Genomic DNA, 26921 nt, shown 5'->3' with positions numbered 1-26921 from the left:
TTCCAAGGACCCTCCCAAATCTGACATCCTGGGTTCTAAGAGTCCTCCCAGTTCTGACATTCTGTGTCCCAAGAGCTCTCCCAGCTCTAACATCCAGCGATCTAAGGGCCCTCCCAGCTCTGACATTCTGTGTACTAAGGACCCTCCTAGGTCTGACATCCTGGGTTCTAAGGGCCCTCCCAGCTCTGACATTTTTTGTTCTAAGGGCCCTCCCAGCTCTGACATTCCATGTTTCAAGGACCCTCCCAACTCTGACATCCTGTGTTCTAAGGATCTTTGACTTTTGTCATCCTCATATCAATTGACGTTCCAATATCTGAGGCTTAGAGAGCAATACCTTTGTGGTTCCCAATGTGTAAAGATTTAAAGCAGACTCTGACTCTTAGAGACCAAAATCTTTACAAAATGGGAAAAGTGAAGTTCCAAGAGCAAATGCCAGACAGAAGCTGAAGCTGACTTGCAGTGGTTGCAGTCCATACTTCTTACTTGACCCCTAATGAAACCTGGGACTGGAAAGAGAAAGTCACTGGGCATCCCAGTTTCTCAAGTCTGGAAACAGCACTTTACTGCTCCCACACAGTTCCTTGACCCATGGAGAAACAGGGACTCAGAAAACCAAAAATGTCAATCAGAGCTCTTGAGGAAGAACTGATACTCTGGTTGGAAGCCTTGAGGTCCAGAGACTTATCCATGTAGAGCCGGAAGAGGCCCTCTGAAGCCTGAGCATCCCACCTCATCATTTTGTAGAAGGTAAAAGTGAATCCTGGGAGGTAAATTTCTACTCCAGGTCATCCAAGCAGACAGCACTTGAGGGGGGATTTGAACCCAAATCCCTTGATTACAGCATCAGTACTTTTCCCATTCTTCCTTGCACTTCTTCCAAGCTATTTATTTATTTTTTTTTGGCAGTTAAATATACAAAGGGATGCTAGTCTCTGTATCATTTTCATTCCCAGAAGAAGGAACCTGAAACCAATAGATAAAGCTCCTTGCTGAAGGTTGCATCCCTTGCTGGGGTGGCAGACTCATTCAGCCCTTCTGTTAACTAGACCTCAGTAGCCATGCTGGCTCTGAGGTGAGTTGAGGGGGAGACAGATGGTGAGCAAGGAGGGATGGCAGCTTTCAAATAGTCATCACCTTTGGGCATCCCTCCCACGTGGCTGCCTTTCAGCATTGCCAGCTTCCCAAGTTTGATCAACAGTCACTTCCCAAGGAGCCAGGCCTGCATTTGTGATCTGGAGAGCAGGTAGGGCCTTGTATGTGGAATTGCTTATATTTAGAATTGCTTAGAGCTGAAAGGGATCATAGGACCATCAATTTGGAGTTAAGGAATGGAGGTAAAAATAATTAAAAAATTTTTAAAGTATTTACTTTTTCTCCTGTCAACCTTTCCATTCCTCACTTTGAAAAAGAAAAAAAAAACCCCTTGTAACAAATATGCATAGACAAGCAAAAAAAAAATTTCCTACCCAAAGTATGTGTCTCATACTGCATCTTGAGTCCCTTCCTTCTTTTATTGGGTACATAAAGTGATTTGTGATTACAATGTAAATATCAATTTGATATAAATATTAGCTATTTTTATTCATTAGAATGACAGAGATGGGATGGGAGGAAGGAATAGGTGAGAGTCTGAAGCCTCCCACAATCCTGGTGGTTGGAGATGGAAATCTTCTGTCTAGGAGAGGTCACATCACCTTGGTGTAGAGAGAACAAGAGTTTGGGCTGGGTATTGAGATCCTCATACTGCATTCTTAGTTACTTTGCTATTTTATTTGATTCCCCTTCTCCATGAGCTAGAGAGGCCAATCAATGTTTTCTTTTCTTTATTTTAAAAAAAAATTATTTTTGAAGTCTTTTGTTTTCACCTAGGATTCTCAATTAGAAAGCCATCTCTTATAAACAAATAATGGTAAAAAGGAAAAGACAATTTAAAAAGTTTTAAAAGTCTGACAGTGTCCCCTACCTCTACAGAGAAGTCAGGGAAGGGAGACCAGATCTGGACAAGAATTATTTATCTCTTTCTCTTTCCATTCTTCTTCTCATCAGTGACTCATTCACATCAGAATTTCAAAATCTGACCCTTATTCCTCCTTCAGAATGGCATGAATATCTTTTTCCACCCAGTGATAAAATAGAGAGATCAATATATATATATTAGATTTTTGCAAGGCAAATGGGGTTAAGTGGCTTGTCCAAGGCCACACAGCTAGGTAATTATTGTCTGAGGTCAGATTTGAACTCAGGTCCTCCTGACTCCAGTGCCAGTGCTCTATCCACTGTGCCACCTAGCTGCCCTGAGAGAGATCAGTATTGAAGGTCTAATGGATGAGTGGTTTGCCGGGGACTGCATGACTAATACATGTCTAAGTCTAGACCCAAATTTAGATAATCTGTGGACCTCAGATCCCTGTTCAGCATCCCTGTCAGAGGACTGGTTAACCTCCCCTTGGAACTTTCCAGTCGTTCCCTAATGAGATTGCCTCCTGCATATATTTGACAGCTGTCATTAAAAAGTCCTAAAAAATAGATTACTGAAATTTGCTGCTGACTGATCTTAGTTCTACTTTCTAGCTCCAGGTTGTTGTTGTTCAGTCATATCCTACTTTTGGGACCCCATTTGGGAATTTCTTGACAAAGATACTTGAATGGCTTTATCTCCTTCTTCAAACAGAAGTTAAGTGACTTATCCAGGGACACACAGCTAGTGCGTATATGAGATTGGATTTGAACTCAAGTCTTCCTGATTCCAGGTCCAGTGCTCTGTCCACTGAGCCACCTAGCTGCTCTTGCATAGGGCCAAGTAGAACAAATCTAACACTATTTTCTTTCAGAAATGTGAAGACAACTATGATACCCTCATCTCACACTTCTCTGAGTCTTCTATAGGCTAAATACTTCTCTCTTCTGTAGATCTTTGTAGGGCATGAGCTGAAGGCCTTTCTCTGTGCTGATTGTGCTCCTCTGAGAGTTTCCTGGCTAAGCAATATCTTTTCTAAATGATGGTACACTCACATAACAGTGTATATTCTGGGAGTCATTTGAGTTCAGAGTTCAATTTATATATCAGTGATTTAAAAATAAAATCAAGACTGATCCCTCTTTGAGTATCTGTGTACATTTTCTCACAAGGGAGATCAAGGCCATAGTAATTCACATAGAAAAACCCAGTTCTCACCCTCTTTGGCTCCAAATGTCACACACTTCCACCAATTTAAGCATCCTATGAAATATGATCCTCAAACTTAGCTCTTGGGGTTTCTGGGTGGGGAGTCATGGGCATGAGCATTGTCCTGGGGCCTGGCTAAATAGAGGGAAAGTTGCACCCAAGACTTCCCTGCATTGTAATGTGAATCCCACATCAGAGAGGAGTGCGGGGAGAAGAATGGTAGAGAGGCCCAGGCAAACTTGGGGCCCCCATGGTAAGAGGGCCCAGAATGTTTCTGGCTCTGTCCCAGAGTGTACCAGGTCAGCTACAGGGACCTGAGGTGTCTTGAACTTCCCAACCATATTGAAAGAACTAGATCTAACTGTGTGGCCGTGGAATGAGACCTGGCTGGAAATCAAGAAATCTGGGTTCCAGACCAGTTCTGACTCCAAGACCTTGGACTGGTCAGTTACAGTTCATTGATCTTAAATTTTTCTTTTCCTCAAAATGGGGAGGATAATTCCTGCTCCATCTCTCTCCTCTGGAAGGTCATAGGAGGCATTGGAGGTAGGAATGCACCAACTTGTCCACTCTGGACCAACCAGAATAAGAGATGAGTTAGAATTGCTGCCATGCTGGAGGTGTCTAGGTGGTGCAGTGGATAGAGCACTGGCCCTGGAGTCAGGAGTACCTGAGTTCAAATCTGGCCTCAGACACTTAATAATTATCTAGCTGTGTGGCCTTGGGCAAGCCACTTAACCCCATTGCCTTGCAAAAACCTAAAAAAAATGCTGCCAGCTGTCAGCTCACCCTCTGTAGGTGCTCTTCTTCATCGAGGCTCTGAGGACCCCTGGGAATAGCTGGGTGCTGTGGAAGAGGAACTAACTTTGGAGTCAGAGGATCTGAGTTCAAATTAGATCCCTGCTATTTTCTCTCTGAGCAAGTCACTTCTCCTGGCTTCACCCTCATCTGCAAAATGAGGATGCTGATTTTGATAGTGACTAAACTTTTTTAGCATTCTGTGTTTTCAGGCATTTCTGCTTCTGACATATCAAATGACACCGGTCATGTGCTTTGCAACTCAGGAAAGATAACAGACATGATACCACTGCTGTGAGCCACAATTGATGTGGGACTTTAAGGCTTGCCAAGTATTTTGCAAACACAATTTCATCTGATCCTCACATCCTCACAACATCATCTGATCCTGAACTTGGGATATAGTGCTATCATTTTCAGTTAGGGGAAACTGAGGCAGACAATGGCATAAGAGACTTGCTTAGGGGCGCACAGGTAAGAAGTGTTGGAGGTCAGATTTGAACTTTAGGTAGACTTGACTTCCAGAGTCAAACTTCTATACACTTCATTATCTCACAGCCTTGTCATGTTAGGTATTATTGTGATTATTATTATCATTATCATTATTATCCTATATTCTTAGGTACCCTGAAGAGCATTCACTGTTCTAAGTTGTATAATATGGCTCTGATATCCTGTGTCCTAAGGGCCCTCCCAGCTCTGACATCCTGTGTTCTAAGGAACTTCCTGACTCTGACATTCTGTGTTCTAAGGACCCTCCCAGCTCTGATGTTCTGTGTTATAAGGTCCCTTGCATATATTATAGGGCACTTTCAATTCTGACTTTTCTGTATTCTAGGTGCCTTCCATCTCTGGAATTCTACATCATCAAATCATTTCTGACTCAACATAATATGCTCTTCACTCCCTTCCAGTTTCAACATTCCATGTTCTAAGCTCTAGACAAGTTCTGGGTTCTGTAATCTAAGAGCTCTTCTAGAGATAACATTCTCTTTTCTAAATCTCCTTTCATTTTCATGGGAAGCTGCACAGAACAGGGAAAAGAGCGTTGTCTCTTGAATCATAAGATCTGTGTTCCATTTCTGTCTCTTGTTGAGTTTGATTTCTGTGTAACCTTAGGCAATTCAGCTTCTCTCCTCTGAGGTGGTAGTGGTGGTATCTGATTTTAAACTTTATTTATGAGGGATAATAAAGTTGCCCACTACCTCTCTTAGCAGCAGGAGTTTTATCATGCAGAGAGAAGTACAGGGAGAATGAAGGGTCAAATACCCTGTCAAATCTCCTTAGTTCAAGATTCAAGAGTCCTTGTCATGCAAGCATGGCCAGTTTCTTCCCTTCTCCCACCCTTTGTTGCTTTTATTTATTTTTCTTTTTTCCATAATTAACAAACATTTATTTTCTTTCCTTCCTACCTCCCCACTCTTCACTAAGAAAAAAAAAAGAAAAAAGAAACATATCAAATGTGCTTAGTAAAGAAAAACAAATCCCCATCTTGACCATGTCCAGAAATGCATATCTCATTCTGCATACTTAAACACCCGTGTATCAGGAGATGGGTAGCCTTTTTTATCATTGGCCCTCTGGATTGACCATTGATCAAAGTTATTAAAATTTTTGAATTGTTCATTTTTTTTCTCTTCAGTCACAATTTTGGTGGTAAAATGCCTATGTTTGGGGGCAGGGGGTAAACATTCAGAAAAATTACAGTTTGATTACAACACAAGATTTACATGGAAAGATAATTTAAAATATGTGAATATTCATTCTTCGTTCATTAGGGCCCAAGCTCTGAGGGGCGGCAGCTCTTAGTGTTTTCTTGAGTCATCAGACTTTGGTATTCATCACATTCACTAGAGCTGTGGCCACTTGTTCTCGATTGAGGTTATTCAATGAGACATTCTTCTCCTGGCCAAAAGCATAGCGAACCCACAGCTTGGGCTGCACCCCGGAGCACTCCTGAATCAGGATGGGAAAGTCGGGGTTGGCCTTCTTCAGCTCCATGTAGTGTTTCTCAATGAAGTCCCTTACTCCTTGGCTGCTGGCCGAGCGTTGGCACAAGTGGATGCGGATCTCCTTCAGGTTCTTGCCCACCTGGAAGGCAATGCCACGGGCTGCAGCTGCCGCCATCTTTTCCAGAGCCTGCGGAACACCACCCGAATTGTTCATTTTTACAATGTGATGGTTTCTAAGGAACTGATTCTCCTGGTTCTGCTCCCTTCACTCTGCAACAATTCATTTAAGTCTTCTTGGTTTTCTCTAAATACTATTTTACAGTATAATAATATTCCCAGTTTGGGGGCATTTTCCTGGTTTCCAGTTTCCTGGCATGGCTTCTGATGGCTAAGGATGACTGGAATCTTTTGTTGTTTCTAACTCTTGACCTTAGGTTGTGGCAGAAAGAATTTTTCTTTAGGGTTCTGGAGTTGGGGGGGTGGGTTCAAATCCTGGTTATCCTACTTCATATCTATGTGGACTTTGTCACACTTCCCTAGGGCTTCATTTCCTCATGAATACAATTTAAGAGTCATTTTCAGTTCTAAATGTAGGGTCTTTGAAGTAAAGTCTCTCACCTACTGCTTCTCTCTGATGGGCATATGCTCATAGGGAATGCATGAAAGAAAATACTTGCAAGTGAACAGACAGTTTCCTGACTTGAATGTCAAATGATAATTACTTGGTTTTTTCCAGTTTCAAATGGATAATCAAGAGCAACTTTGCAAAAGGCAGAGCACTTGTTCTCTTGGGACATATAGGTTAAAATCCTAACCATAAAAAAAAAAAATTAGGAGTCAGAATCCCCATTTTAAATTCCAGCTTAACCATGTGTGATATTAGACTGGGAAGTAATTTCTTTAGACCTCAAAATGAAGGGGGTAGGTTCTAAAGTTCCTCCCCTTCCTGAAATTCTATGACTCTTATGACCACATTTGAACCAGTTTCTAATTGGACTGATTGGTTCAAGTAGAGTCTGGAAAGGGGATCCAATGACCACTCTCCTTTAATCCAGCTATTGGAACCTAGGTAGATGATAATCAATAGATCATATCTCTGGGCTCTCCTCTGTGACTGGCTGTGTGATCAGGAGGAAGTCCTTTAACATTTCAGTGCCTCGAGGCAGGTCTCTCATGCACTTGAGCTCCCTCCAGAAATGAAATCATGGTCTGGCTTAAAAAACAAAAGTTGGAATTTAGTGTGTTAAAGTTGCCAAGTTTTTATTTTTATCTCCAATTGACTCTAACCACAACCAACCTTGTAGAATCATTATTTCCAGTTTAAAGAAGAAGAAACTGAAGTTTAGAGAAGTGAAATAAGTTGCCCATGGCCACAAAGCTATTAACTATCGGAGCCAGTTTTTGAATCTAAGTCTGCTAGCATCAAGGCTGTGATCTTTTCCTTATAATAGAAATAACTCATGTAGGTGACATGGTGGATAGAGTGGTAGACTTGAAACAAAAACCTGAGTTCAAATCCAGCCACAGACACTTACAGGCTGCGTGACCCTGGGGGAAATTGCTTAACCTCTATTTGCCTCAGTTTTCCCAAATGTAAAATTAGACATGATAACATTATTGTATCTCCCAGGGATGTTATAAGAATAGAATAGCTTATTTGTAAAGTGCTTTACAAACTGCAGGCATTATATAGATTCTCCCTTTTATTATTCACTTACTTTCTCTTTATATAGATGACCCTCTTATATTTTCCCCAGGAATGGCACCACCCTGTCTGAGGTATTAATGGAAGGAGGGTTGGGGCACAGGTAGTTTGATTTGAATCTTTTTTTTATTTTTTATTTTTTTATTAATTTTTATTAAAGGTATTATTTGAGTTTTACAATTTCCCCCCCAATATTACTTCCCTCCCCCCACCCAATGGAAAGCAATCTGTCAGTCTTTACTTTGTTTCCATGTTGTAGCTTGATCCCAATTGGGTGTGATGAGAGAGAAATCATATCCTTAGAGAAGAGACAAGAATTCTAAGAGGTAACAAGATCAGACAATAAACTATCTGTTTTGTTTTCTAAATTAAAGGGAATAGTCCTTGAACTTTGTTCAAACTCCACAGCTCCTTAACTGGATACAAATGGCACTCTCCTTTTCAGACAGCCCAAAATTGTTCCCGATTGTTGCACTTGATGGAATGAGCAAGTCCTTCAAGGTTGATCATCACTCCCATGTTGCTAGTTTGATTTGAATCTTGACTTTACTTGACATTGGGCAAGGCTCTTCTGCCTAGGTCTCATTTTACTCTTCTATGAAATAAGGGGATTGGATGAAGTAATCTCCAATGTCTCTCAATTCTAAACCCTAAGATTTAGCCTGGAAGAAGTTGTCCCAGTCCTACTCTTGCCATCAGAGACTAGTGTTGATAAAAAACAAATTGAGTAAGGCAAGTCATCATTTAAAAAAACATACAGTTTCCTTCTAGTGAAGTCTCTGGCTCCAGATTTTAGCCAAAAGCTCTTTCTATTTAGATTTCTCAGATTTGAGTTAGAACTTGAGACTTGGGAAAGCAAAAAAAAAAAAGATTTTTGACTAGAGTCAAGGATTGCATCCTATTTTGCCACTTTCTACCACGATAACCTTGGCTTCCATTTCCTCATCTCTAAAATGAAGGAGTTGGATTAAATGACTTCTAAGATCCCTTCCCCATGCAAATGAATGATGCTGTAATGGTAGCATCTCTGTCCTTTATGCTAGGATGGGTTTGTGCTGGTGATTAGACGTGATGAACAAGATCTGAGGTTGGGAAGCTGCCTAAAGGGCTGGACCCAGCCAGATTTCATTTGTACCCAAATACAAGGGTTAGACAAGATCAAGTATTTGACAAATATTCATTAAGCCAAGCACTGTCCGAGGTACTGGAGGTATAAAGACAAAAATGAGGAGGAACTTAGATTCTTCTAATTTATCTACAATCATAGCATCTAGAGTTGGAAGGGACCCTTTGAGGTCCTCACTATGATCATTACATATGGAATTAAAAGGGACCCTTTGAGATCATCTAGTCCAACCTTACCTTAGTTTGCCACTGAGGAAATTGAGGAATAAATATGGTAAGTGATTTATCCAGGACTGACCAGATAGCAAGTGTCAGAGCTGGGGTTTCATATCCTTTATTTTTTTAAACTTCAACTCCAGGGTCCAGATTCCACAGATGCTTTCTTTGAGTGTTTCCTTGTGTTTGACAGGTCCTACTAAAAGAATGACCAAATTGTTCAAGATTGACAGAAATACTGATTGACTTAAATGAGCTAAAACTCAGTCAATAGAGTAGCAAGACTTGCCCTATCATATGCATGACTTATGTCACCCACTTCCTTGTTCTACCTTCAGTTTCTGGATATGTGTGCCCTAACTCATCTTTTTTGGAAAATTGAAGGCAGCTTGGTGTAGCAGAAAGAATATTGGCCTCAAAGCCAGAGAATCTACCTCAGTTTGAAGCCAGGGTCTGCTGCTAATTAACTGTGTGACTATGATTAAGCCACTGAACCTTTATGACCCTGAGTTTATCATCTGCGGAAGGAGGGATTTGGAGGAGATGAGGAATTCTTAACATTTTTGATGTTTTTTGGTAGCCAATAGACCCCATCTCAGAATGATATTTCTAAATGCAAAAAACAAAATATATAGTATTACAAAGGAAACTAATTTATTTTTTAATATTATGAATGTTTAATTTAAAATTTAATATACCTATTTAATATTTATTTTGATTATTTTAAAAAATGGACTCCAGTTTAAGAAAACTACTCAAAAATGCTGTGATTTATGCATTCAGGGATGTGACATTTATGAACTTTGTGGTCAAGACCAGGTCACCCAAACCTCAAATTTGTCATTTGCCAAAGATAGAATACTATTTTATACTGAGAGGAAGCCTGGTTGTGAATAGAGAGCTGGCTTTCAGAGTTCAAAGGACCTGGATTCAAGGATTGCCTCTGATACCTCCTGGCTGTATGACCCTGGCCTTGTCAATATAATCTCTTGCCGCCCCTAGGGAACTCTCTAAGACCAAAAGAACAGGTGTTGATACATACTGATGACAAAAGTTTTAAAATTTATGGGTTCAGATTAAAATAATAAAAAAAGGACCAAAAATCCCTTTTAAACTATCCATACCATCCCTAGATATATAGGTTATATAGTGGATAGAGAGAGCATAACCTAAAATCACCAAGACCTTTGTTCAAATCCAGTCTTAGATGCTTTCTTGATGGATGGCCCTGGACAAGTCACTATCTTAGTTTCCTTATCTCTAAAAATGGGGATTATAAGAACACCAATTTCCCAGGGTTGTTGTGAGAATAAAATGAAATGTTTATGAAACGTTATATAAATGTTATCTATCATTACTACTACTACTACTACTACTACTACTACTACTATCACTACTACTTTACTACCACTACTACTGTTGCTCTGCTACTACTACTACTACTACTACTACTACTATTACTGCTGCTGCTGCTGCTATTACTACTACTATTACTATTACTACTGCTACCTACTTCAGAGTCTGACTGGTTCTTTTCTTTCCTTTCCTTTCCTTTCCTTTCCTTTCCTTTCCTTTCCTTTCCTTTCCTTTCCTTTTCTTTTCTTTTCTTTTCTTTTCTTTTCTTTTCTTTTCTTTTCTTTTCTTTTCTTTTCTTTTCAAGGCAAATGGGGTTAAGTGGCTTGCCCAAGGCCACCCAGCTAGGTAATTATTAAGTGTCTGAGGTTAGATTTGAACTCAGGTACTCCTGACTCCAGGGCCAGTGCTCTATCCCTGCACCACCTAGTGGCCCCAGCTGCTTGTTTTTCAAACATAAAGTGCTGCAGAAATGTATTTATTTAATAATAATTAATTTTTATAAATAAAAAATACCAAACATTCCTGTACATTTCTATGACTGTGAGAAACACCAGTGGCAGGAAAGAGGGTGAAACTCAAGTGCTCTTTTCCCACTCTTCTGGTCTTTTCTCCACCAGGACAGATTGACTGTGACCTGGGACATTTTTATCATCATGATTGATAAGGGAGGTTGGATACCTTATGAGGTTTTCTTACTTGGTTGCTAGTGGGTCATTTGTTGGTCTATAATTGAAAAGAGGGTGGAAGTTCCTTAGTTGAATAATCTCTCTCTCTCTCTCTCTCTCTCTCTCTCTCTCTCTCTCTCTCTCTATATATATATATATATATATATATATATATATACATATACATATATATTGAAGTCATAGAAAATCAAAAGAAAACTTACTGATCTTTATACATTCTCTAGGAATTCATTCATTCATTCATCATTTTCTCATTCTATACCTAGTGATTGGCAGTTAGACTTTGGTTTAGAAGAGCTAGATGTGGTCCTAGAACAAGAAATATCAGAACTGCAAAGGCTTTTAAAGGTTATCTAGTACAATAGATTCATTTTATAGTTTGCCATTTCCTTCTCCAGTTCATTTGACAGTTGAGGAAACTGAGGCAAGAGTGTTAAGTGACTTGCCTAGGGTCACATAGCTCGTAAGTGTCTGAGTCTGTTTTTAAACTTAGGAAGATAAGTCTTCCTGACTCCAGGTCAAGTGCTTTAGGCACTAAGCCTCCACCTAACTGTTCCATATTAGGCATGTAATCAATATTTATTCCCTTTACTTCCCCTTTGTGCTAGGTCTTGTGCTAAATTCTCGGAATGCAATTATAAGAAGACAAAACTGAAGTGCAGAGCATAGGAAGTAGCCCAGCTGGGATCTGAAGCCATATCCTCTGATCCCAATGTCTAGTCTTCTTTTGTTTTTAGGATACCTACATGTCTATAGCCCAACTCTACCTTCAACCCTAGGACAGGATCTAAGTTTAACAAAGACAAGGTCCCTCCCCTGAGATAGCTGATAGTCCTGGAGGGGAAGCAAATGTAATATTTCTAGCTATACCATTAGCTGCATCTGGGGTCCTCTTGGTAAAGGAGCCATGACTTCCTACCTGCCTTCAGGCCACTTCCTCTTCATGGTGGCTGGGATAATGGAATGCCTCCTGAGTCCTCCCCGGAAACCGACCCTATGGTCAACTATGTCAGTGTTCTTTCTTACTTTTTCTTCATCCCCATTCCTGAAAAGAAGATCCCTATAGTGGACTCTTCATATTCCAGTTCAAAAATGAACAATGAATTTGAGGGTTGAAGGGTATGATTCCCTGGATGCTGGGCAGATTTGATGGGTTAAGCTCCTTGTAGTGATGTTTTTGAATTTTTTTTTTTTTTATTTTTGCTAGGCAATGGCTTGCCCAAGGCCACACAGCTAGGTAATTATTAAATGTCTGAGGCCAAATGTGAACTCAGGTCCTCCTGACTCCAGGGCTGGTGCTCTATCCACTGCGCCACCTAGTTGCCCCCTTTTTGAATTTTTTTAACAAGCTTCTCCAGCTTGAGGTGACTCTATGATCCATCTACTGGACTGGTCAGGCCGCTGTTTGTCCAGACATTATGAGAAGACTTTGGCGATGTTTGTCCCTTTCTTCAGAACATGGGGACAGGAATGAGAAGCATCTGTGAATTTTTTTTTTTAAATGTGATTTGACTCTGAAGACTCCAAGCTAGGGGGGTTTCCCAGCTATATGGCCTTGGACCTTTAATCTTTGAACTTCATTGCCTTTCTTTGTAAAACTATATGAAAATAATGTTTATGTGAGAAGAGGGAGGACAACAGAATTGGAACAAAAGGGCCCCCTCTTATTATAGGGGCTAAACTTTGAAGGCAACTGGGGATCTATGAGTTAAAGGTGAGGAAGGAGCCCTCCTCAGGAACTGGGCAAAGGCACAGAGGTGGGAGATGGACTCTCATATATGGGAAACAAGCAGATATACTGGTTTGACTGGATTGTGGGGGAGTGATGCACAGAATGCCTGGAAAGATGGGTTTGAGCCAGAAGGATTCGAATGCTAAGTGGAGAAGTTTGTTGATAATCTGTTTGTAACAGAATCCTCCTGTCCCCCCCCCAACTCCAACTCTGGGGTTCTTTCCATGACCTCACGCTCCTGGTACATCTCCTCTCTGCAGTCCGAGGTTGGATTGAGGAGGGTGTGGCCTGGCAGAGCTGGAGCATAAGACCAAAGGGTGTGGGAGGCAGAGGGCTGACATCCTTGAGCCTGGAAGAACGCTGGCCTCTCCTACCCCAGCTGGCCTTGGCCAGCCTCCTCCCCTAGAAAGCTAAAAATAGCTGGATCCTCTGACACCTGCCCAGATGGGCTGGCCCATGTGTGTGAGTACCTTCCTGCTCCAGTCCGCAGCTGCTTAGGGATCCCCAGTTCTGCTTCTCCCTTTCCTGGCCGGCCCTCACATCACGCTGATGATGCTCTGGAAGAAGAATTTGGTCTTTTTTGGAGAGGGCCTTTAGAAACTAGTAGCAAACCTGCTTCCTTTCCACTCACTCCCTGGTTTTGGCCCAGATCTCCTCCTCAAACTGATTTTGGGGAATTGCTTTGGTGTATCATGGTGGTGGATTTTAGGGAAGCTCTGCAGAAGGAGCCAGAACACCCTACTGATCATAAAACCCAGAGGCCCAGGGAGGCCCAGCTCCCAGGGACTTCTTCCTGCCCTTTCCTGAGGGTAGGGAGGGAGGTGAGTTTTACCGGCTCACCTTGCCTCCCCTCCCCTCTGGTGTCAATGAGGAGAATAATGCTTTTGTCCTTCCTGTGTGAAAAATGACACGTACACCCGGGCCAAGCAAAGCCAACCAGCCTGTTCCTGTCATCTAGGACTCATGCTCCTGGAAAAGCTGAGCCCTTTTCCAAGTAATGACCTTTTTCATGTTCAGCCACAGCATGGGGAGGTGGAGAGAGGCCTCCCTTAGAGTCAGGAAGACCTGGCTGTGACTTTGAACAAGTTGTTTGGTTCTCTCAGAGTCAATAGCAGTTAGCTCTGTAAAGTTTTAGGTTCAAGACACTTGCTGGCTTCAATTATTAGAGTTCCACTTCATACTGATGAAAGGTCCTTTTCCAACTGAACATTTTCTGATCTAAGATTCCTCCTAGGCCTGACATTCTCTGTTCTAAGAGCTCTCCCAGCCCTGATAATCTGTGTTCTAAGATCCTTTCTAGTTTTGACATTCTCCAAGGATCCTCCCAGTTCTGACATTCTATGTTCTAAGGTCTTTCCCAGTTCTGATATTCTATGTTTTAAGATCCTTTCTAGCTCTGACATTCTGTGTTCTAAGATCTTTTCTAGCCTTGACATTTTATGTTTTCAGGGCCCTCCTACTTCTGACTTTCTAAGGTTTCTCCCAATTCTAAGATTCTTTCTAGCTTTGATGTTCTGGGTTCTAAGGACCCCTCCCAGCTCTGACATTATGAGTTCTCAAGTCTCTCCCAACTCTAATATTCTATGTTCTAAGGCTGCATCCAGCTCTGACATTTTTATGGTGTTGACTATTGTTCTTTGTGATTGATGACCAAAAATGACCTCACTATGTCGGAGACAAGTTACTCTATGTCTGACTGTGGCTGAGCAGGCCAGGATGGACTCAAAAGGTTCTACCTCAGGTCAGGTACAAACAGTACATGAACATTTGGTGATGTTCCTAAATTTGGGGTATCTCACATTTCTTTTGAGCTTCTTCAATTCTGCTTTGCTCATTTAGCACAGCATCCTCTCTGATGAAGGCATGCCATATTGGGTGGTCCTGTGCCAATATCTCCCATGCCACACAATCAATTTTAAAATTCTTAAGAGAGACCTTGAGAGTGTCCTTGTATCATTACTTCTGACCTCCATGTGAGCATTTGCCCTGTGTGAGTTTTCTATAAAATAGTCTTCCAGGCAAGTGTCTGTTTGGCATTCAAATAATGTGATCAGTCCATTGGAAGTACATTCTCTGCAGCAGAATTTGAATGCTTCATAGTTTAGCTTGAGAAAAGACCTCAGGGTTTTGGAATCTTCTCCTGCCAGGTGATCTTCAGCATCTTCCTAAGACAATTCAAATGGAAGTGATTCAGTTTCCCTGGCATAGCACTGGTAGACTGTTTTATGCTATAAGGACCCTCCTTTTCTGGCATTCCAGGAGTCCATCTCATAAAACTGGACTGCATCCACTGCTTGACTCACCCTATTTCATCAATTGACTGAAGTCACCTTGTTCTCATAGAGAGAGAAGTAGTTGAAAGAGGTGGAACAAGAAAGAGGCAGCTGGTTTTTTTTTTTTTTTGGATGAATTGGTTAATCCTTCCCTATGTAATCTGCTGGTGAATCATGGAAAACATGTGTAAAGGCCCTGCCTCAGGTGGATGAGTGTCTTTGTCCATCCCGTTGTTTCTCTTTTGAGCTGGAAAAACTGAGAGTACAGACTGATGATGGAGGGGTTGTGCAATGAGGAGCTTGGGGCAGGCTTTTCACTCTTCTTTCTGTGGTCTTGGTTGTGGACTGATTCTGGGAAGCTCCCTATCTCCATAAATATAAAGAGTTAGGTTTTCTTTCTTCTCATCCCTGTGGTGAGGAGTGGAATGAGGGGGGGGGGGATCCGGGAAGGGGTTGTGGATGATTCATTAGAAAATTCTGGAGGGGGGAAAGGGATAAGGAGAGGGGGCAGACAAGAATGGGGACATTCCAGATGCTTCCCTAGGCAGAGATGGCTCTAGAGATGAACCTCAATTATTATTATTATTATTAGATTATTATTGTAGCAATTATTATTATATCTAATATTTCTGTAGTACTTAGAGATTTTCCAAATTATCACATTCTCTCTCTCTGTCTCTCTTTGTCTCCCTCTCTTTTGCTCTCACTCTCACTCTTTGATTTTTGTGAGGGAACTAGATTATTGCACAGGTTAACACAGCTATTAATTATCAAATGTCTGAGGCTGGATTTGAATCCAGATTCCCCCTGACTCCAGGCTTCTTTCCACCTAGCTTGCCCTTTTCACATATTATCTCAACCCTGAGAATTATATGCTACTGTTATTCTCATTTTACAGACAAGGAAACTGAGGCAGAGAGCTAAGATAGTTGCCCAAGGTACAGAACTGGTAAATACCTTTGGCAAGATTTTAATTCAGATTTTCTTGACCCCCAGCTCTAGCCCTTTATCTACTATAGAACTTATGGAGGAAGGGGAAGAGAGAATGTCTTTAGCACTGGAAGACTGGGGTAATCAATAGGGGGAGAAAGGAAGAGGAAGAAATGGATAGTCTTGAAAGAGCAGAGTTTCTTAACATGGGGTCTATGAACTCATTTAAAAAAAATTTGAAGGGACCACTAGGTCGTGCAGTGGATAGAGCACCAGCCCTGGAGTCAGGAGTACCTGAGTTCAAATATGTCCTCAAACATTTAATAATTACCTAGCTGTGTGGCCTTGGGTAAGCCATTTAACCCCTTTGCCTTGCAAAAAAAAAAACCCAAAACTAATTTTTTTTGATAATTATATTCAGTATAATTGGTTTCCTTTGAAATCCTGTATATTTTGCTTTCTTCATATAAAAATATTCAGAGGAGGGGATCATAGGTTTGATAAGACTGCCAAAGGAGGTCATGACATAAAAAGGTTAAAAGTCCATGGATCAGAGGAAAGGACTTGGGATATAGTTCCAGACAAACTGAATGACATTGGGCAGCATGGTCCAGGATCTGAATTCAAAGCCCTTAGTTTTTCCTTTCCATGTGACCTTGCTTAAATTCTGTGGGTTATATAAAATGAAATGTTTTTCATTTATATTTTCTTTATATTTCTTTTTTTTTTTTTAGGTTTTTGTAAGGCAAATGGGGTTAAGTAGCTTTTGCTCAGGGCCACACAGGTAATTATTAGGTGTCTGAGGCCAGATTTGAATTCAAGTACTCCTGACTCCAAAGCCCGTGCTCTATCCACTGTGCCACCTAGTTGCCTGCCCTTATACTTCTTTTTAAAAACGATATTTTAAAAATATTTCTGAAGTCTGATCTATTGCTAAATCCTATGATCATGTGTACTAAAGTTTCCCACCTCTATCTATACACTGGTCCCTTGTCTTGACAAGTCATTTTTCATTTGTGCCTATCTCTTGGTGACTCTGGGTTTTCTTTCTTTTTCTTTTTCTTTTGCAAGGCAATGGGGTTGAGTGACTTGCCCAAGGTCACACAGCTACATGATTATTAAGAATCTGAGACTGGATTTGAACTCAGGTCCTCCTGACTCCAGGGCTGGTGCTCTATCCACCGGTGTCATCCAACTGCCTCTGTTTGGGGTATTCTTGACAGAGAAAATGGAGTAGTTTGTTATTTCCTTTTCTAGATCACTTTCCAGATGAGGAAACTGAGACAAACAGGGTGAAATGACTTGTCCAGGATTAGTAATACAGCTAGGAAGGGTCAGAGGCTAGATTTGAATTTAGGAAGATGAGTCTTCCTGACTCCAGAGTTGGTTCTCTGCACACTCTGACATCTAGCTTTCTGATTGCTTAGTTAAGGAAATCCAGAAAAATGTGAATACCATCTTGGATTGCACTAAGATGTGGACAGCTTCTAGGAATAAGGAGTAAATTATCTTGCTGCAATTTATTCTGGTTCCACTTCATCAGGAGGTTTTTGGTCAGTTCTAGGCACCTCAATTTAAGAATATTGAGAACTGGGAGAATCAGAAGAGGACAGCCATGATGGGGAAGTGCTTTTTAGTTTTTGACATAGGAGGATCTGAAAGGGTCTGAAAATGTGTAGGTTGGAGAAAAGAAGACTTGGGAAAGGATGGAGGAGTTGGTCTTCTAGTTTTGGAGAAACAGTCAGGTTGGGGAGGCATTAGATCTATTTATCCCTTGCCCCTTGGGCAGAAACTGGAGTAGAGGAGGGAAGATGAAAAAGAGGTCTTTTTAGACTGGTTAGAGAAAGTTCCTGGCTAACAGTTGAGCCGAGCTGAAAAGTGAATGAGCTCCCCTATAGAAGGGGCAGGCTCTCTCCTTTTGGAGGTCTTCCAGTAGAGGCTGGACAAACCATTGGTTAGATAAATTATAATGAGGTGTGATGTGGACATGGACTAGGCTAGATGTTGTGCCAACTCTTGATTCTGTGGTGCTGGGATTCTTTGGTTTTCTCCCTAAAATATTCTCCCCTTCAGTGTTAGAATATTGACATTCCCATGATCCTTCAAAGGCTAGCTCAAATTCCTCCTAGTAAACTTTCATGGTTCCCTCATTTTGTTTCATCACAATTTTATAGGGAAGTCTCATAGTATGCTCTCTGTATCATCTAATTTGATTTGTATATATTTGCATACCTGTCCCAGATTGTAATCACTTTAAGGGCAGTTGACTTTGTCTTATTTCCCTTTTTGGATCTCACTCATCATTGAATATTTGGCTGTGATTAGTCAGTAGTTGTTCAATGAATGAAAGAAAGAAAAAGGAGGAGAGATGAGAAAGGGATAAGGGAATGGAATGGGAAAATACCTAAGAAGTAAAAGAATCCTGCCCTTTCTACTAATTAACCATGTTACCTTAGGCATTTCACTTTTCTCTGAACCTCAGTTTCTTTCTTTGAAAAATGATAGGTTTTGTAATATAGTTTCTAAGACCTCTCCCAGCTCTGACACCATGTTCTAAAGTCCCATCTCTGATATTCTATGTTCTAAGGACCCTCCTAACTCTGACATTCTCTGTTCTAAGCATCCTTCCATCTCTGACATTCTCTGTTCTAAGAACCCTCCTAATTCTGACATTCTAGGTTCTAAAGTCCCTCCCATCTCTGATATCTCCGTTCAAAGGACCCTCCTAATCTTGACATTCTGTGTTCTAAGGACCCTTCTAGTCCTAACATTTCTGTTCTAGTGTTCTGTGTTCTAACATGCTAGGTATTGCCTCATTAAACTCTGACATTCTGTGTTCTAAGGACTCAGCCACCATTGTCATTTCTTTAAAGTTCTTAATGATTCTGACATTTTATGTTATATATTCTCTTCCAGCTTTGATATTCTTTGGTTTTTTCTTCTGGGGAGAGATACAGTGACTCTCACTTTGTCTACTGTCACCTATACTACAAGCTGGCTATTCTTTGTCTCCAGGGTAAATCTTTGTCACCTTCCCTTCCCCAGCAGGGAAGCCATGAAATGGTGTGTCCTGGTGCCTAGGCCTTATCTTTGCCCAATAGTGATACCAATGCTTGAAGAATTCCCAGTGACCCTTCAAGTCAAATTTTCATGGAAACTTTAGCAAAGAAACTGACTCATGATCTGAAGTCAGATTTTGGTCTCCTGGGTCCCGTCTCCCCAGGTTCGGGGCAGGGCAGGCTAATAATTTTTAGGAGCCCCAGTTCATGCATCTGACTCATCCAATCTCCTTTAAAAAAGTTCAAGAGGGGCGGCTAGGTGGCGCAGTGGATAAAGCACTGGTCCTGGAGTCAGGAGTAACTGGGTTCAAATCCGGACTCAGACACTTAATAATTACCTAGCTGTGTGGCCTTGGGCAAGCCACTTAACCCCATTTGCCTTGCAAAAAAAGTTCAAGAGATATCTTTTAAAGTTTATTTTTTCAATAAACAAAAATCCTTCCTTCTCAGCCCTCTCTTCCCCCTACCTCCCTTTGAAAAGGAAAGAAAGGAAAAAACCTTGGAACAAATATGTGTAATCAAGCAAGAAGAATACTTGTATTAGTTCTATTCAAAAAAGTCTTAGTTTGCACTGAGTCTGATACCTCCCCCTTTCCCCCCTCACTTCTTCCCTCCCTTCATCCACATCTCTCTTTCTCTCTGTCTCTCTGTTTCTGTCTCTGTCTCTGTCTCTGTCTCTCTCTCTCTCTCTCTCTCTCTCTCTCTCTCTCTCTCTCTCTCTCTCTCTGTTGCTGCCCTGCTTCACAGGGACAAAGGGGTTAATCCCTGGGAGTTAGAGAAAGCTGAGGATTTGAGGGTAGTGGCTCAGATTGGGGGAGGGGTCAGGCAAGGGCCTCCCTTTCCTTCCTCATTACTGGGACCCTCACATACACACAACCCCTGGTTACTGTGGCAACCAGACAGGCCAGCCTTGGAGACCCAGAAAAGAGGATGGCTGCTAGGGGGAGGTTCCCAGGCACCCCTCCCCCTGGAATTGGCTATGAGCAATTGGGGACTGCTTCCCCATTCTGCTGGGGAAGGGAGACTGGTTTGCCAGAGGGGGAAGGAGGTTAAAGAGGGATGTGTGGGAAGGGGAGCCATATGGTCTGTGAATAGAAGCATCTTTGTTACGAGGCCCAGGGGCATTTCCTAAGACTGACCCCTCCTTCCCCTCATCCTAGCAGGGTCTTCTTTCCATTCAGGACTCCCCATTTTTCCAGCCCCTCAATTTCCCCTTGCCAACCACAAGTCTTTCTAGCTCATTTTTCTCCCCTTTTAGTCTACATGCTGACATAATAATTTTTCTTATACTTAGCTTGGATTGTTTCTCCTCCTGCCTTTGTTCAGATGTCTTCAGTGACCCCTATTGCTGGCAGGGTCAAAGTTTAGAATCCAAGATTTGGCATTCAAGGCCTTCCACACAATCCAACCTGGAGTCACTGAGGTCAGAACTCAGCTTTGTTAAAGTTATTCAGACCTTCCCCATCTTGTTTGGGATGGTTCAGCAGACTGAAAGGTTACTAGATTTGGAGTTGGAATTCTGGGTTCCAGCCTTGGATGAGCCACTTCCTAACTTCCTGACCTTTCTGACCCTGGGCCTCAGTTTCCTCATCTGCAATATCTTATATCCTTAGGACTTCGTATAATATCGGCACACTAGGCTCTTAATGAAAGTTTATTGATTGATTGACCAGCTGATTCTCGGGAAGGAGGAGAAAAATAGTGTGTCCTGAATAGAAAATAAAAACAAAAGATATGAATAGAACTATGTTTTAGAAAGGCTATTGCAATAGTCCACATTTTAGATGATAAGTTCTTGGCTTAGGGGAATGACTAGGTCCCAAATGTATTTTGTTTTATTTTTTATTTCCTAGTGGGATGCAGGGAAGGAGGAGAATTGGGAGGAAGAAACAATAATGTTGGTTAATCAAAAGAAAATAAATTTTAAAAAATCTAGGGATGCAAGCATTGTCCTGAAAATTGCTTTGAATTTAAACATCTAGACAAATAAGACATAATCCACAGTAATCTCTTTTCTGGAAAAAAAAACACTCAAGTATGAGGCAGTCTTAAAACAAATACACACACACACACACACACACACACACACACACACACACACACACACACGACTTGAGCAATGAGAGAGGATGATAAGGGTGTGACCACCCTGTACCAATTGTGACTGCTATCAGTCAAGGGCTGATTGGCTCCACAAAGCATTAGACCCCTTGTCCTCCAAAGACCTGGAACAGAGATGAAAGAGAATTGGGACTATGGAGGAAGTCTGCCGTGTGTGTGTGTGGGGGGGGGGGCAGGGGTGATGCTCAGGGGTCCAGTCTGGGGGGAGGCACAATCTCCAGCTTGGTCAGGGGAAAGGAGGATAGTGATGGGCTCTGGAAAGGATCCAAATCCAGCCTGTCCTCCAATTCCAGTTGAAAGGCACTCAGGAGCCAGAGCGTCACCCTGCCTTTGAAAAGGAGAACATTCCTCATCAAGGGGAAGCTTGTTGCCTGGGTTTCTGGTGACAAAGATCTGCTGCTTCCACCACCCTGTCTCCCATGAACCCCTTAGTTCTTACCATTGAAGCCAGTCCAATGACCCCATTGCAGGAAATACAGTGGGTTGGGTCATTTTGTTGTTTTCTTTTTGGGTAGCTTTAAAGGCAGGAGGTTAGAGGCAAGGGAAGGGGAGGAAATTTGCTCAGAAAGTCTGCCTTTGCTGGAAGTGGTATTGGCATCCTCTTCAGAGTGCTTGGTCTTTTATTCATTCAACAAACATATAGAAAGGCCATGGATAAAGTGGAGAGGACAACCAGGAGGAGAAAGGGCCTTGAGTTCATTTTCCAAAACAGTTCTCTCATTCCTCCCAGGGAATGATCTCAATATAACAAAGAATTTTTAAAAAGGGGAAAAAAAAATCAGATCAGAAAAACTAACCAACAAATCAACCAAGTTCATTTTTAGGTAGCGTTATGCAACCATCGTCCCCTACTTCTTCCAAGAAGGGGAAGAGGCACCTTCTCATAATGCTTTTGAAAACAAGTTTAGTTCATTATATTGCAGTAGCTTCTTAATTGATCTCCTTGCTTCCAGTCTTTCTACTGTCCAGTTTATGCATAATTCAGCTTTTGGGCTGATAGTCCAGAAATAAATCTGACCATTTCACTTTCTTGTTCAAAAATCTTCTGTGATCCCTATTGCCACTAGGGTCAAACTTGACCTTTATGGGGGCAACCTCCTTTTCTAGCTTTTTAAAAAAAATGTTCTCCTTTATCCTTTTATGTTTTCTGAATCCCTTTGGTGCAGTCTAGTGTAAATGAGTTTGGTTCAGCAGACTGAACCTTCCCTTCATAATGTTCAGCTCTTCTTGCAGAGGTATTAGGGTGTTGTCAAAAGATCAGGAATCCCAAAGTTGGAGGACTTGATTCTGAGTCCTGGCACTGCCACTTACTGTGTGACCTTGGCCAAGTCACTTAATCTCTGGATTTCCATATTTCTCATCTTTAACAAAACCAACCCCCTCAAATGAGGGAATTGTATGTCTCTTCTAGTCTAAGTCTCTTCTAGATCCTAAGGGCTTCCCATTATTGCCTTTTGGGGATTACCCTAATCCCAAAGGAAGCTATTGAAGCCTCTAGGCTGGGGTCCTGGGCCCATGTTGGCCACTGCAGGATCCTATATGGTCTGCTTTTCGTCCAATCAATCAACTGATTGATCATCAATACCTATTAACAGACAGTAGCGAGCTGCACTCTAGTAGGCATCATCTGCTCCTTTTCTTTGAAGTCTCAATGAGACCTTGGGTTCTGGACTGAGTCCCTGAACTCTCTCTCAGAGCAGCCAGAGCAGAGGATGACTGGAAAGCCAGGTCAGGAAGGAGGTGAAGTTAGATCTGGAAACTCGGGGAGACAGGAATGATTCTCCTGGAGCACTGGATGAACGGTGGCTTCTAATGGACTCATTTCTTTTGGAGATTCTCTTTTCTCTTCTCTTCCTACCTGTGCCTATGGACATGTTACCTGCTTACCTCAGTCCCCCGATTGCTCCTTCCTTTTAACTATTCCATTTCCATTTTGGGACCCTCAGTGTTGCCTTTGCCCTTAGACCCAGAAGCAGGCTGTAGAGGACATTGGTAGATTTATATGTAAAGGGGATCTCCCTCCCCCCCCCCCATTTTATATAGAGAAGGACATTGTGGCCCACATAAAATCACAGATAGATATATTGGTAAGACCTGATTGACATCAATTAGGATCTGAGATTTTTGGACAGCAGACAACCATTCATTTCATTTATTGAAATTTCATTTAATTTAATAAACATTTATTTTGCTAGAGACCTCATGGAAGAAAGTCTATGGGTGTGCTTGAGGGAGATGACAACATTGAGATAAGATACTCCTCTCTCCCTGGGGCTCACAGGCTGCTAAGCAAATTAGGCAGAAATACATACAACTGTAATTCAGAATAATAGAAACTAAGTATATTAGAAGAAGGTAAATGAAGTATCCTTGAAAGTTTGAGATAGAGAAGACTTCCTAAAGGAGGCTGCATTTTAGTTGTACTTAAAAGGAGGGGTAAAAATTTATCATTCATAATGGATAAAGCACAGGCCTTGGAGTCAGGAGTACCTGGGTTCAAATCCGGTCTCAGACACTTAATAATTACCTAGCTGTGTGGCCTTGGGCAAGCCACTTAACTCTATTTGCCTTGCAAAAACCTAAAAAAAAAATTATCATTCATTCATTCAGGCAGTGGTGGTACAAAGACAAAAAAACAAAGCAGGCTTTGCCCTCAAGGGGCTTACAGTGTATTTCTGGTTAAATATGTACACAAATAAATATAAAATTTATTCATAAATCAAAGTCACTTGGGGAGGGGGAGAGGGACTAGAGGATACCTGTCCGGGGGGAATCTTCTGGAAGCAACATATACACAGATACAAAAAATACAAAATATAGGCAATATAAATCAAATGTAATTTAGCAGTGAGAACATGGACAACTATGATGAAGGAGGTAGACCCAAGAGCATGACCTATTGAGGCTCAGTTCTGGGTCTACCTCCTGGGTCTACCTAGGAGGAGAAGGGACCTCATTCCACATGGAAGATAGTGTGAACATGTTAGATATGGGGAGTCAGCCAGTAGACCACTTTGGTATAAACACAGAGTATGTAGAGGAAAGTAAAGTGAGATAGGCTTATACAATGTAGGTTGGAGCCCAATGTGAAGGAATTCAGATGGTAAGCATAGATCTTGGATTTATCCTAGGAAGAATAGAGAGCCCCTGAAGCCTCTTGAGCAGGGAAGGGACCAGATCTGTGCTTTTGGAATATCATCTTTCCATCTGTGTGGAGAATGGCTGAGGTAAGGGGAGAGAGGAGGACTGATGAGTAGGTTGTTACTGTAGTACAGAAGATAAAGACCTCAAGGACCATATTTACAAATGTGAAGGGAAAGAAGGAGATAGATGAGGCTGGATAATGTAGAACTAAAAAGACTGAGGAAGTTAGTGGCTATGGGGTACCGCTCTCATTTTACAGCAGAGGAAACTGAGGCTTGAGAAGGACAATCAATTTTGTACGGTCATGCAATCAATTTGGAGCTCCAATTCTGGTATTCAAATACTTTCGTGATATTACTCTTTATATGCAAACCTTCCCTAAAAGCTGAGACTCAGGTTATCTGGGAGCTGGGGGATCCTGAGATTGAATTGGCAAATGAAGGGTAGTGAAGAAACACAAATCCTGGGCTGTGTCTTGGGGCTGGTGGTGGCACTTAATGGATTAGTGTGGGGTCCATTAATTTTCAGAAAATGGATCTATGTGGTGTGTTGATTGATTAACCCTAGAGGGGAGGCCATCTGGTCCCATTAGCAGACTCTGCTGAGGGCTTGTTATCTCCTGAGCTCCTGTGATGATAGAGTACTTTAGGGAAAGTCTCTGTGATGGCCTCAGCCCAGCACCCAAAGTGAGGAGCATTTGCCATCTGGGGCCCTTTTGTCCAATGATTGGTGTCATTGTCTTGAATATGACCAGTAATGAAAAAAAGGGCTCCTATTTATGCCACACTTTCTCCCATTTTTTCTTCTTTCCTTCTCTGCTCCCTCCTTCCTCTTTTCTCAGACTTCATTTTCTTCAAGTAAGGTAACAACCCATTATAACTCCCATTTTTCTCCTTTAAAGAATCACATTGAAGCAGGCAATTGGTATAGTTAACTCTCCCACACTGCTGAGGTTAGGGGTGTGGCATGTAAAATCCATGTAAAATTTTTTGACCTTCCTTTGTACTAGAAAAGAAATCTGAATTTTTTTCTTTTTCTTTTTCCTTTATGGGGTGTTTACAGGACTTTATTGTAAAATTTGGGTTAAGTATTTGGTCCTAGACTCTGTGTTGTTTGTGGCTTCTGCAAAACTCCCCCCAATTTTCCTTTTAATTTCATATGCCAACCAGTGGAAATATTGAAACTGTGATGGGGAAAATTGCAATGTGGAAGGGATAGAGGTACTTGACTTGGATCTGCGAGGATCTAATTTTGAATTTTGTCTCAAACATTAGCTGTGTGACCTTGAGTTAGTCACATAACTTCTCTGTCTCCTTTTCTTCCTCTACAAAATGGAGTCTTTGTCCAGAACCCTTCCCATCTTTGCCCCAAACAGTGCCTAGACAGTCTTAAAGTTGTAAAATAGACTTGTATTGGTAGAGAAAATTTTCTCTCCTTGACACAATTGAATAAAATTAGTCAGATAAAACAATTTGTAATAGCTGAAAACAGGTGACAATATAAGGTTTTCAGAGCACTCGTATGATGATTTCATCTGAGTTCACAACAAATCTGTGAAATAAGTCCTATAGGCATATCCTCCTCATGTCATAGATGTGGAAACTGAGGCACATAGAAGTTAGGGAATTTTTCTTACAATCAGAAACCAGAAAGGATTTGAACTCAGGTTTTCTTTCCTTTAAGGAAGTGTCAGAGCTCAGATTTGAGCATGAGAATTCCTGATGCCCAAACCAACCCTTTTTCCAATAAACCATCCTATTTGCCTACTCAAATGGGGACGGGAAGGGCCAAAGAGGGTGAGGCCTCCAATCCAGTTAGCATATGGGATGTTGGGCCAGATAGAGGGATAAAGGATGGTTAATGTTTGGCTAGGAAGAGGAAATATCCTGCCAATTCCCAGAAGGTAGTTGACCAGCCCTGCTTATATGTTGCCTCTTCATCCCAGGACTGGGCTTCACTTACTGCTGATGTCTGTTAAACGGAATCTCCTCTTCAGGTTGAAACAGGCAGGAGTCTTTGAGGGTTGATGTTATTTGAAAGTTGCCTGGTCTTCTACGAGGGCTAGAAGAGGGTGGGGTGGTAGCCAACTCTATGGCATCCACCTGTGGTTTACCTTTGGGTTAATGATTTGCAAAGGGAGTTGATCCAGCTTTTCTTGGCCTGGATACTCCTCCTGCAATCAGTGGTGTAGTTGTCAGAAGTGAAGGGAAATAGATGGTGGATAGAGAAGAACCCAAGTCTCCTGGGGAGGGAAGTGTAGGGATCTGATCATCCAGCCCTGGATGGTGATGAAGCCTTTCCAGTCTTCTCTATGACCTCCTTTCCTCTTCCCCGCTAATCAGATTTCCACTCTTTCTTCCAACAGGAGAAGGTGGTAAGCTGAGCATAGTCACAGACAGATGGCTTCTTCAGACCCGACTCCTCAGCCTGCAGTAGGTACTGTGACCATCAGAATTTAATTTTTTTCCCCCTGACTTTCTCATTTAAATTAGGAGGGGGAACTGTTTGGTTCATAATAAACTAACATACTCTGGGGCACAGGGTTGAAAAGTCAGATGGATAAGAGTATATGCCACTGGGTCTGAGGGGCTTTGTGGGAGACTCTTGAGTTTTTATTCCATCTCTGCCATGGACTTGTGGGAACTTAGTGAAAGC

At 41.7% G+C, this 26921-nt stretch overlaps 1 protein-coding gene and 1 pseudogene across 4 annotated transcripts in view; one reads left to right on the top strand and one right to left on the bottom strand.

Moving 5' to 3' along the window:
• ARHGEF10L (Rho guanine nucleotide exchange factor 10 like) overlaps nt 1-26921 on the top strand; it is a 252095-nt gene that overhangs the window by 50784 nt on the left and 174390 nt on the right. For all 4 annotated transcript variants that reach the window (XM_074218287.1, XM_074218283.1, XM_074218284.1 and 1 more), the window contains exon 2: nt 26632-26702. In XM_074218287.1, coding sequence (XP_074074388.1) covers nt 26666-26702 — 37 coding nt within the window. In that variant the 5' untranslated portion in view covers nt 26632-26665. The remainder of the gene's footprint in view (nt 1-26631; nt 26703-26921) is intronic.
• LOC141509070 (NADH dehydrogenase [ubiquinone] 1 alpha subcomplex subunit 2 pseudogene) lies at nt 5616-6112 on the bottom strand (annotated as a pseudogene).

The sequence above is a fragment of the Macrotis lagotis genome, chromosome 1, assembly GCF_037893015.1.
Source record: "Macrotis lagotis isolate mMagLag1 chromosome 1, bilby.v1.9.chrom.fasta, whole genome shotgun sequence".
Lineage (NCBI taxonomy): Eukaryota > Metazoa > Chordata > Mammalia > Peramelemorphia > Peramelidae > Macrotis > Macrotis lagotis.
This window is presented reverse-complemented; position numbering and strand designations above follow the sequence as displayed.